The sequence below is a fragment of the Larimichthys crocea genome, chromosome XIII (genome assembly GCF_000972845.2).
Source record: "Larimichthys crocea isolate SSNF chromosome XIII, L_crocea_2.0, whole genome shotgun sequence".
Classification (NCBI taxonomy): domain Eukaryota; kingdom Metazoa; phylum Chordata; class Actinopteri; family Sciaenidae; genus Larimichthys; species Larimichthys crocea.
In genome coordinates, this window is record NC_040023.1 from 6,090,605 (window position 1) to 6,103,666 (window position 13,062).

General features: G+C 42.6%; 1 protein-coding gene across 3 annotated transcripts in view; it reads left to right on the forward strand.

The window, feature by feature from the left end:
- LOC104931638 (retinoic acid receptor beta) overlaps nt 1-13,062 on the forward strand; it is a 171,054-nt gene that overhangs the window by 155,963 nt on the left and 2,029 nt on the right. For all 3 annotated transcript variants that reach the window (XM_027286249.1, XM_027286248.1, XM_019261614.2), the window contains 3 exons: nt 2,012-2,188; nt 7,213-7,417; nt 12,000-12,158. In XM_027286249.1, coding sequence (XP_027142050.1) covers nt 2,012-2,188; nt 7,213-7,417; nt 12,000-12,158 — 541 coding nt within the window. The remainder of the gene's footprint in view (nt 1-2,011; nt 2,189-7,212; nt 7,418-11,999; nt 12,159-13,062) is intronic.

Below are 13,062 nucleotides of genomic sequence, written 5' to 3' on the forward strand. Positions count from 1 at the left end.
AAAAAAAAAAAAGGGTCTACACGTTGGTCCTGTCTCAGCTTTTCTGACGTCCAGCCTGTTTACACAGTAGACCCGTCCCTCCTGTCGCCTCCTCCTCTGTGAGTATGTGTGCTATGTCCTTGCTACATGTGGAGACTCACTCATGGAGAGCAGATGGGCTATTCCATGTAAACCATCAGAAAACAAACAAATGATCATCAGATGCTCCATCCCCACCATCAGCCAGCACACCATGGCTTTCCCCCCTCGCTACACCCAAAACAATTCCCCAACTGCTGCCTATTCTCCCCCTCTGTCTCTCAGAGTCTGTCCGTCATGATATCTTCTCCTCTGATGGCCTTTTTCTTTCCCTCTATTTCCACCTCCTCCTCTCCTCCTGGCTGTTTCCTGTAATTTCTAGTCTCACATAGCCAGATCTATCTCTTCACTTCGTTTTAGAGCTGTGTCAGGGCTGAACTCATCATCATTCTGGTACTCTTTGTATCTCTTTGAACCAATCGCAATCGTCTCTAAAGCCGGGATGCAGCGACGGCGGCGCCCTGCAAAATGGCATCAGAAGATAGGAGAGGGGGAGGAGAATTTCAACTCAAATAGTCAGCCCAAGTCTAGTTCCTGGGAGCCAGACGATGCTATTTCAAACTCTTCAGTGCTCACTCAAAAATAAGCTGTCAAGCTAATATATCAATTTGAGCAAAGAATAATTTATGACTGAGTCTGGGTGTGCCATGATGGTCTGACTGAAGTTTCTGAGGCTGAATCTCTGAGAGAGGCGTTTGAATATTTACTAATTTTGGATGCCCGAATGAAACATCAGCTTCTTCATTACTCCAATTTGTCATCTTTGGTCCGTTTTGTCATCATTTTTTTACTCCATCCTAACATTGATTCGACTAAATTATGAAATATCTTTGGATTCATTAAAAAAAAATCACAGTAAACATCAGCAGCGAAATATTCTCAACCACTGCAGGATCAGCACTTTGCATGCCTGCTTTCAGACAAACTGCTAATAATGATGGAGCTAAAAATAAATAAATAAAGGAGCACAGTGCTATCGCGTTCAGGCTGTAGGCGAAGAAAGAGATATTTCCAGTAGAATATGATGTTGTCAGCGCGAGACAGTGGAAGTTGATTCCAGCTTGTGTGAATGGGAATGCTGATCTAGACATTTTTGGAATGAAGGAAGCACGTTTGGGATAGGAATGATAACCAAAACTACCAAAATAAATGGAAATAAACTGGAATTATCCTTTAAAACTAATACTGTTCAAAAGTCGCGGGAGGATTTCTCCAAAACAAGATTCAGAAATCGAATATCAGAGGTGGATGACACCAACTCTCATGCGATTTATAATCAACAAACCGGTGTGTCAGTCTCACCTTAGCGTACACACCGCCTCCCGTGACAGAAAACTCCAGGATTCTCCTCCCTCCCCGCTCCCACAATGCCTCTCTGTTCTCACATACTTAACGTTCCTCCCTTTCATCTGTCATTTCCTCTCTTTCTTCCCTCTCTCCGGTGTCTTACACCACTTTTTACTTTCACTTTTTCCTCATCGCGTTTCTGTGGCTATGTCTTCATTGCTCCCTGGCTTCCACCCATCCCCGCTCCCCTCCGGTGTTTGTGTAGGTTCTGGACCGTATAGCTGTTTTAATGGCACCTCTGGCTTCAAACTTCTCTGTGCTACCTGTCACAGCTCTGTTTCTGCATCCCATCATTGCCAAAGCATCCCACTGACACCGTTACGCTCATTATCGCAGGGCCCGGCCACCCGGCTCAGCTCAGCTTATTCACAACAACAATCCTGCCAGTGTTTTTTTGAGAGCTCAGGTCTTATGGAGCCTATTTGCTGTATGTAAGTGTGACACATATAGAGCAGAGTGAAGAGGGAGCACCGAGGAGATCATTAGCAGCAGTCTGTGCAATGACGAAAGGAGCTGCCTTATCGCCTTGACGCCTTACTCTCTGTTTGTGTGTGTTTGCATGTGTGTGTGTGTGTGTGTTTTGCAGAACTCGAGTGCAGACCACCGTGTGAGGCTGGACCTGGGCCTGTGGGACAAGTTCAGCGAGCTGGCCACCAAGTGCATTATCAAGATCGTGGAATTTGCCAAACGAGTGCCTGGCTTCACGGGGCTGACCATCGCGGATCAGATCACGCTCCTGAAAGCTGCCTGCCTGGACATTCTGGTGGGTGTTGGTGCTTTTATTTTGAAAGAAACAAACTAGGTGTTGCCGAAGTCGCATTTTTTGCCAACAGTTCTCCATTTTCCACTTGTGAACAAGATCCTGAGATACTTGAACTCCTTCGCTTTGGGTCAGATTTCTCTGCATATAACAATAATTGGTGTTTGAAATGTTTTTTCCCCACAAATAAGTTTAATAACATCATTAAAATTCATAAAATGAGATCCAATCTCAGAGAGTTGACCAGAAAGTTTAAAGTTTCCACATCACTCTTGTGTGAGTTGCGTTCTGGACCATGATTGGCTTCCAGCTAGTTGTTAGTCTGAGCTTAGATTTATTGTTCTAACCTTTGTTCAGTTCCCAAATGTCAAGAAGAAATTTCCATTCTCTTAATTCTTTAGCACAAGCTAAATCAGTTACACATGATGGTGTCGATTTCAGCCCCAATCCATTTCCAATTTGAAATTTGAATACTTGAAAAACAACCACGACCCTAATAAGAGGTTATAGAGAATGTATGAATAAATATTTAAAACCATACAGACACCTTTCGGTTCATCCATTTCGTTCCACTTATCTGCGGTCAGGTTGTGGTGGCAGCAGGTTTAGCAGGGCTTCCAGATGTCTCTCTTTCAGCAACAAATTCCACTTCCTCCGGGAGGATCCCGAGGCATTCCCAGGCCAGATGGATTGTGTAGTCCCCCTAGCAAGTTCTGGGTCTGCCCCGGAGTCTCCTACCAGTTGGATGTCCCCAGAACACCTCTAAATTAAGGCACCTAGAGGGCATCTTAATCAAATGCCTGAACCACCTCAGCTGGCTCCTTTTGATGCGAAGGTGCAGTGGTTCTACTTCGAGCTCCCTCTGGATGTCCGAGCTCCTCACCCTGTCACTAAAGCTGAACCCGACCAAACCCATAGAGTAACCTGTTTCGGCCACACAAACTCATTCTTTCAGGTGATAATAGGTGAGGGTTAGAACGTAGGTAGACTGGAAAATCGAGGGCTTTATCTTCCAGCTCAGCTCCTTCTTCCCCACAATGTTCGGTACAACGTCCGCAATACTACCTATGGTACACCAACCCACCGGTCCATCCCACACTCCCATTTTCCCATCTTGAACAAGACCTCGGAGATACTTGAACTCCTTCACTTGGGTCAGCAAGTCACTCCCAACCCAGAGGGAACATTCCTCCATCTTATAACAGAGATCAAGTTAGGTTCAAACTTAGGGTGCATCATTTTTGGACAATAATGTGTTTTTAATGTTCACAAAGTATATGTTTGAGGTTTGTGACTGCGTAGAAATGATCTAACCAGGACTTTTTATGTAGATCAGTCACCATTCAGTGCTTCACACAGGGCAACTCGAGGTTAGCTGCTTCTTCAGTAGAGACTAAACTCTCTCTAAAATATTTAGCAATGAACTAAAAACCTTCCGAGAACGGTTCACAGCAGTGACACGGTTATATAAACATACGTCTTTACCAGATAGGGAATCGTCTACTTCAGCGTGTACTAATATTTATCTTCTAATTCTCCCTGTTGCTTCTCAGTGTGTAAGAATCCATTAATTCGTTTAGACAGTGCGGTGAATCAATAGCCTCAGATCTCCGAGGGGGGATCTTTGGGTTTAACCTCAAGCCCAGCTCACATTAGACCAATCCTCAAACCTTATTGGGTGACCTACTCAGCCGGCCAATGGGAGTCAAGAAGATCCAATGAATTGATCATGCCAGTCAATTTGATTCTTCATGTGGAGTAGCTGTCTGCAGCGGAGATTAGATTACACGCAGAGAAACATTTTTCAGCCTCTAATCTCTTTTAGCTTGCTGTTGTTTGTTTTGTTTTTTTGAAAATATCGGACGGACGCTGGCTCTGCGTTAATGATGCCGCGTGTTCGTTATGGAGTACAGATGTGGAAATGTCTGCGCGCAGAGTCGGCTGCTGAATGTTTGTTTGTTATTCAGGAGTTTGTTAAGTGGAGAGATGTACTGTACTAATGTCGCCGCTGTAATGAGATGGAAAAAGGCAAATGGCTGTCTCTCTTCCTCTTCTGTCTCTCTCTTGCATGCTTGACTGTCGTGGGTGATTTGATTAGTATCCATTGCTCAGAGGGAGAGGAAGGAAGAGAAAGTGATGACAGGCTTATTGTGACCTGGCCTACAATTCAGAGTTTAACTCTCAGTGGTATTAGCAATATTAGTAGGCTATTAGAGTGTTATTGTATTATTATTAGAGCGTCCTATGCTCCAAATGTGGCCACTTCTGGAAAAAAAACACAGTGGTTCTTGTTACAATTTGACACAAAAATAACATTTTCTTGAACACTACATAAAGATATGTTTTACAACCTGGATACCAAAATGGTCACTATCTTATTACTGATATATACACAATGATTTATTAACCGTTATTCAGTCATTAGTGACAACTTTATAAGTGTTGTTTTCTTAGAAAAGAGTCAATTCTCTTTGTATCCTGATGCCTTTAAAGGACGTGCAAATTCAGGGCGAGAAAGTGGTTCAGGATACAGGATGTTCTGCATTTTGGTTAGGGAATGCCAAATCAATGATTTATGCATGAAGATGCATATTTATGTGAGGTGTAAATGCAAAGCAGCTAAATCATATCCAGACACAACCCGGATAAATTAATGCTGATGGAAATGAGGATTAGTTTGCTGTACATGCAGTATTTGTTATTCAGAGTGTGTGTGTGTGTTTTTAACTGCTTCAGTTTCAGCGGCGGTCTCATATTAACCGGATGGATTCAGGAGTTTGTATCGACTAAGTCATACTTGTCAGATGTGAGAAAGCAGTGAGGTGAACTCCCGGGGACGCGGAGGTGAGAAGTTGAAGGCCGGCTGTGATGACTTTCTGGCTCTAGCTCAGCCATCAACATCCGCTCACCAGCCCGTCTCCGTGGTGAAGGGCGTAGATGTTGTGCACAATGGCTGGGTGAGGGAGTGTCAGAGGAAAGATCAAACACTATGAGTGTATATGTGTGTGTGTGTGTGTGTGTGTGTGTCTAAACGTAGGCCTGGCCAGCCGGTGCGAGTCACCGCCAGTAGCCATGTTTTATTCTGTTTCATGTTGCAGACACGCCTGCCACTCACTGTCAGAGCCAGCCCACTCAAATAGCTTCAAAGGCGACTGTAGGCTTCACATCCACCATCAGTTGCTTCATTAGGTGTACGCACACAAACACACACATGCGGTGCAGCAGGGAGACCCAAAGGTTATTCTCTTTGAGTGTGTGGAAGGTCATTGTTGTGCTTGAGCTTGTTGTATCTGCTGCTCTTTATGGGGAAACTTGTTAGACCTGACACAGAGTTTCATTCTTGGGCAAGAGGCGCACAAACTTTTCCCCTTCGCAAGGCCACAACTGAAATTTAATGCAGAGCAACAGGCCAAGAGTAAACAAGTGTATTGTGAAGATGCAAAATGGAGCTAAGACCCCGAGTTTCTTTGTTGTGTCACACTGCCCGTCGTATTCAGACCATAAAAAATAATAAGTAATTGATATTTAAACAGCATGTTGACCTCACAAGAAACAAAACATTTCGATTATTATTATTTTTCTGGCTGAAGGGGGGCGGTCGGTAGCGTAGTGGGTTAAGCGGCCGCCCCGTGTGTGGAGGCTATAGTCCTCGCTGCAGCTGACCCCGGTTCGAATCCCGCATCGGACGGCCGACGTGTCACTCCCCCTCTCTCTGCTTCCTGTCATAAAAGGCCAAAAAAATAATAATTTAGAAATGGTGGTGCAATGGTTAGCACTGTCATCTTACAGCAATAAGATTCCTACTCCGGCTTCCTCCCACAGTCCAAAGACACACAGTATGTGTCAGCCCTCGACTTCGAGGGTGTACTCCGCCTCTCACCCAACGCCAGCTGGGATCGGCTCCAGCCCCTCCCTTCATGACCCTGAGAGAGATAAGCAGTTATGGAAAATAGATGGATGGTCAAACCAGAACCGTCCCTGTTCTGGAGTCGACCTGCTCATCATGGTTAGGATTAGAGTTAATATATTATCTGGAAATTATCCTTTGGAAATGAAAGTCAGACATCACTGACAACACAAGTAGTGGTTAAAGGAGGTTCAAGCATTGTCTGTATTTATTTGATTCTGATTAAAGGCTTGATTCACCCAAACTACAAACACACACAAACAAACGCACAGATTTTCTCACTTGTAGAGCTGCATTAATTTATCACTTTGGGGGAGGCGAAACAAGCTGAAAACACTTCGTCTTATATAGCTGTTCCACTGTGTTTGTCTGTCTGCTGTTTGGTGTTATGGAGGTAAAACAGACGGAAAACCAAAACAACAAGCCAAAAAAGGCTAAAAAAGACTCATGAAGCTGAGGAGAACTGCAGAGTTGGTGATAATTCTGTGTAGATTTGTCACTACAGTGACTACAGCTCAAATTACTCAGTTACTGTGTCCTTTGTTAATATAAAAGCAGCTTTAGATTAATAAATGTTCAGTGCCGTAAGCGCCACAATGGTGGTAATTAAGGTAAACTGACCCTCTTTGTCCAGTGTTCATTCTTTAAAATGGTTGCTAATCATTCAAATTATTCAAAAGTTATAAGACTGTGGTACCGTCATGCTTTATTTTCTAGTTTACAGCAGGTCAGAAAGTTATTTGAATTTGGCTTGATCAGTCTGTGTTTGATAAACGAAGAGATTAACAAATTTAGCTCTGGGCTTAACAATGTTGCACTTTCCCAATTTGCTTGGACACTCTGTTATGATGACTACCATCCTGAAGTCCTGTGGCTTTTAGTGGAGAGAGTCCAAAATGATGATGTCATGCTTTTTTTCGGGAACCTTTTCCACACAGATAAGAATAAACGCCTGAGGTAAACACTCCATGCATGTCCAACACAAACTGCTTAAATCCAACAATCTGCAGCTTGGCCTCTATAGATCAACGCTCTAATTGTGTATCACTAAGTTTCCTGTCCGCTACAGTAAATCCCTGCCGGTTAATCCTCTCCCTGCTTTCCCTCTCTACCTCATCAGATCCTGCGCATCTGTACAAGGTACACCCCCGACCAGGACACCATGACCTTTTCGGACGGGCTGACTCTCAACCGGACGCAGATGCACAACGCTGGCTTCGGCCCACTCACCGACTTGGTGTTCACTTTTGCCAACCAGCTGCTGCCCATCGAGATGGACGACACGGAGACAGGCCTCCTCAGCGCCATCTGTCTCATCTCTGGAGGTGGGCGAGCCGGGGCAGAGCGCTGGGCATTTAGTCAGGGGAGGGTAAGGGGGACAGCAGGGAAGAAGGACAAGATAAGAATTCACAGAGGAAGGAAAGGACACAAATATCAGAGTAAAGCACCTGGTTCCTTAGCAACACTTGAAATCCGTCATCACGTATGTCAAATAAGACTTACTTAAAGAAGGCATAACACTTAATTCAATACACATTTGTTGCTACAGTCTTACTTGATGTGGTTTGACAAGTGGTTTATGGAGGCTGGGCCATGAGACTTCAAACCCCACCAGGAGTGTTTGAGAAGAAGCTGTCCGTCTAAAATAGCCACGTATTCTTGGTGGAGCAGAGCAAAGACCTGCTTCTGAAACCTGGACCCCGGCTCTTCTGGTGGGGTTTGAAACATTGACTAAAACACGTCACATCCATGCCCTGTAGACTTTAGAAGATATTTTGGAAGTTACAAGAAGAAAACCTCACCAGGAGGAGACGTGTTTATTTCCTGTTTATGCTCCCATTCCACTCCAACATCTTTAAAGCAGCTGATTCAAGATGATCTTGGGAAATGAGATGAAATTCAGGATGCTATAGATCGTTGCAGTGATGACATATTTTTGTAGGCTAACAAGGAAGTCAGCATGGTCCTGGTCCCTTTGACAAAAAGCCTATTTTTCCATTGGACAAAAGTTCATGTTACTTCCAAGTTTTGTTCTGCAAGATACTCTCCAACACTCTTATAAATTTTGAAGCCCAAATGCGATCGACAAAAGTAAAAAACTAATGTTACGCTACAACCAGACCACAACGTGGTCACGTGTTCCGTGTTCCCAACAACCTCTGGAGTCTCATTGATCCTCTTGATACGCTTTTTTAAGACACATAAAAGCTTCAAAATTCACATGTGGCGTATTTTGTCATAAGGCAAAATCTCTGAAGCTTGTGCTAACCACAGACCTCATTTCAGGTATCTCAAAAAACCCATTCAAAAAAAAAAAAAAAAACTCCGAGGTGAGGGAACCAGAGGTGCAAACATGCTGACTCATTTCCAGGTTTTAGGACTCATTCCTGCAGCACTCTTGTTACTCTGTAATAATCACTTGTGGCCACTGTGGCTGCGGATCAGCAAACGTCACACACACTTGTGACTCTGTTGTCACATTATCACTGTGTAGACTGGAGACACATTGATGAAGCTATGTGTATATAACTTTTATTTTATTTTATTAGATTTTTTTCTATTTCTAGTTTATTATAGATTTTTTTAGAGTATGTACTGTGAGCTGCTGTAACAAGCACATTTCCCCAGTGTAGGATCAATAAAGTCCATCTTATCTTATCTTAACTGAAAAATATAAGGTATATACAGTATCACAATCCAATTAGTATGCTATATCTTAAGAAATCATGCAACTTTATTACATTTGGACGCAAGTAAACTGTCTGTCTCGTTTAAAAATTTGAGATATATTTCATTTTTAATATCTAATCATCTTATATTCTGAGATTTAGAGCTCCAGGTTGTGAAACTTGTTTGTAAATATCTGCAGCTTCAGCTCAGACACATCAGTGCCTGTCTGCAAAATCCAAAAGAATATATATATATATATAACACTCTGCACACTAAGATGGATGTGTCAGATAAAAGACGTTTTGCAGCCTGATTACATCATATATTTAGCATAAATCCAGATTTTAAGATGCAAACAGAGTTGATAGTGTAGTCATAGAGTACATCAAGTGGAATGAATAAACCGATTCACTCCACATTCAAACCATGCCTGACTGCACTCCATTCAACATAGTCAGCCTGTATTGATTCTTTCCAGTTAAATATTGAGTGGAGCTGCAGCCCAGTTTGGGATGAAAGTGAACCAGCCTCTACGGGAGTCTGAAACCAGGTCAACCACAGGTTGCTATCAGTGAGGCAGCACTATCCTGACTGCCAAACATAGAGGAGAGGAGAGGAGAGGAGAGGAGAGGAGAGGAGAGGAGATAGGGGTGACGTACTGGTATGTCGTAGTAGCGTCAGTTAGTTGAGTGGATTGTTGGAACTGGCCTCCCAGAGGAAATTATCCGGCTCTGGTTGTTTTCCACCAAGATACCTGAGGCATGACTCTCATGTCAGGCTACACACAAGTCCTCTTCCTTCCCTCACACACACAAAGTTTTACTGTACGGCCACTAAAAGTTGCACAGCTTCACTTCCTCTCTCCCCTCTACCCATCATTTTCAGGCTCCATTGCTCCTGCGTATTTCATTCAACAATATATATTTATATAGTCAATCCCCCAGAGCCTTGGCAAATGTTACAGACTCTTGCATAATCCATGGACAGTGAGAGACACCTCTGATTGCATCTGTAATCACACACCTTGACAGCGGGGCCATCAGCTGCTGATTTCAGTGCACACACTGCCACCTCATGGCCTGATGGTAAAGTGTGTATGTGTGTGTGTGTGTTCAGGCTTGTTAGTTCAGTTATACTAAAACTTATTTAAAGAGTATCACTTGAAAATATGAGAGGACACTACTCTGTTTATAGTTGCAATGAACAGTTATTTTCATGAGGTATAGTGAAATATTCCTATCACTGTTCCCCAGATCCCGATTTGTCTTGTTTTGTCCAACACATCTTCATGTTTGACGAGTTAGAAACAGGTTGTTTGGCGTCTTTGCTTAATATGGTGACTTTAACAACTAAGAAATACCACTAAGTCAACAAAAATGTAATTGAAATGTCTCAAATGACAGATCAAGTAGATATCGTCCAGAGTTTCTTAGGTACAAAACTCCCTCAGTGCCTTCTACACATACCTTCCATAATCATAAGGGATTTCTTTACAGCCAGAGGTCAAATGTTTCCATATATGTGCACATAAGGACAATTAAATAATGTTTTAAGACCAGATCAGATTAGATGTGAAGTTCTCATGTAGTTTTCAAAGAGCAAACCGAGTGCATATGAAATGTTGCGGTAGGCGTCTGGGATATTTGACTTTGATGGATTGGTGCGGCAGTAACAAAGCCACAAAGTCTTTCAGTATTTTTCTCAGTGTTGACAGGGATGTTTGGGAATGACGTGATTTTCCTTTAAAGGAGAAGTTTATTACAACTTGGGTTTTATTTTTGTAGCTCCGAGCATCAGTTCTATCAGTAATGATAACATTATACTAAAGTAACTGCTGAGATCTCAGGGTAACAAACACAAGAGATAAATAAGTTTTTTTTTCCAGGTTATCTACTTCTGTGTCTGGAGGTAAAACCAAATGTGAGCTGAGTTGTGATTTGATTTCACACTGAATGAGTCCAACACTGACAATCTGAACCAGGACCTGCTTCATTTTTTCCTCTAAGTTCAAATAATCAGAAAGAGTTTTTAAAACCTTTCAGTAGCTCGCCCATGTACCAAGGTCTGTTTTGAGCAACACTTCAAAATAAAGGTAAAAAAAGCCCAGCCTGCACTCAAACACAGTCTGAGTGCAGACTATGTTTTAGAGTAGTGGAATAAAGGGCCGACAATATACAGGCTGCATTATTGTGGTGTAAATTTGGAGAGGAATAAATCTGAAGACACTTGCAAAACTGCCACAGACGTTGTCCCGAACAGAAAGAAGTTTCCAAAGTGAAGCAGTTTTTGATCACTTGCTGCCTCCACCAATTGGTTAAGAGGAATGAGAAGTCAGTAGTCAGAGGTGGCATAAAACAGAGAAGGCTTCTTCTTTTTAAAAAGCATCAAGCAGTAACTATGAAGTTAAGCAAAAAATAACACGAGGCGGTGATAATAAAGCATTGTTTTCTTTGATATAAAAAGGGGAAATGTGTGTAGCCCTGCTTTAAAGTAATTGTACCAAAGAGTCCACTACATTGTTGGATTCAAAGATGTTATTTGTGCATGTAATATTGCCTCCAGGGTTGAAATAATGCAGAAGTTTAAAATGCAGCACCTGCAGCAGTTAGCTCGAGTTGTGTATATCTGCTGGACTGGAATGGCGGCGGCTGAATCGGATGCAATATAAAGTCAAATAAAAGCCATAAACATGATGAATGTGCAAAGAGTCTGGAGTCACAGAAAGCTGCTTTCCAAAAAAGAGCAAAAACATTTTTCTTTGATGTGGGGATTTGAGCTAGCGTCTCTATTCAGAGAGCAGAGGCGCTGGTGCATTTGACCACTGAGTCATCCCAATAATAACTGTGTGCAGAGAAGTGCTCTCTGAATAGATGCATTGCTTTGAATACCACGACTGTTGATTGGTTTTGGTGCGTTCGGTTGTTGCCTTCCCCGCTGTTTGAGAATTTACAACCTTATCAGAGCTTAACACTCCCACACTCAAAAGAAAGGATTCAAATTAGTTTTCTGCCTAACTTATCTAATTGTCACCATCGCCGCAGTATCTCCTCCGCGGCAAATGAGTTGACGTAACAAGATAAACTCTTCCTTCTTAATCAAACCAGGCTTCATGCTGCCGTACATGTATTAGCCTCCAGCTTGTCTAAATCAGATAACAATAAGACACGGATTCATCATTGTTGCGCCTGGAGTCTGACTTGATTTGTAAGTGTGCATGTATGTGTATGTGTGTGTCAGATCGTCAGGACCTGGAGGAGCCCTCCAAGGTGGACCAGCTTCAGGAACCGCTCCTGGAAGCTCTGAAGATCTACGTGAGGAAGCGTCGGCCCAGCAAACCGCACATGTTCCCCAAAACCCTGATGAAGATCACAGACCTGCGCAGCATCAGCGCTAAAGGTAGGAAAGATATGAACCTGAAGATTACATCAGGGGACTGCAGTCAGAAATGATATTAGTATAAGGGAAGACCAGGTCTGCTGCCTCAAACAAACAAAGCATTTAAACCTGTTCTCACAGGAAAAGGTCTGCTTTGTCTTTGTAATCTTGACATAATTATTTGTACAAATGAGGCCAGTGAGTGTTCATGGTGTTCAAACGCAGCCTACTTTCACACTTTCACACAAAATGTGTGTACAGCTGTCAGGTTGTCTGTTTGAGAAGTTAGAAATAATTGCTGCTCAGTTGCGGCTGTAAAGTGTGAAGCTCGTTCCAGAAGTTCCCATGTCTCTTGTACTAAACTTCAAGTGTTACTAAAAGTAAGAGATAATGCAACAATCTTGTAGGTTTATGTTGTGTTTTGTTTTTGAGAAATCTCAACCACCAGATTTCACGCCACCATAGTTGCTGAATCATTCCTCCAAAACAGATTCAGAATCTGAAAGTGAACTGATGCAAGTAGCAGTGAAGTCATTGTTACTCATTATTGTGTCATACATGGCTTTAAGTCAACGCGTCTTCAATACTGTAATTCTCAACAAGTTAAACTAATCAATATAGAGAACTCACCTTTAGATATACAGGGCTTTTCAGCCTCTTGTAGCTCTTTGTTTTGATTTTAAAGCCCCCAAACTCAGCTCTCAACCTTGTTTTTAGCTGGAGAGAGCTTTCTTGAACAAGAAAGCTTTGATAAATGATATAACTGTACACCTACCCAACACAAAAACAAGGCAGTTTAGTGACTGCCAGGTGATAAAAGTGGACCATCTATCTCAGCTATAGAGCTAGATATGTTTCTTAGTTGTGGTGGAGACCAAAACAGTGCCTAAAGGAGAGTGAATATTGGACTTATTGTCATCAGGTG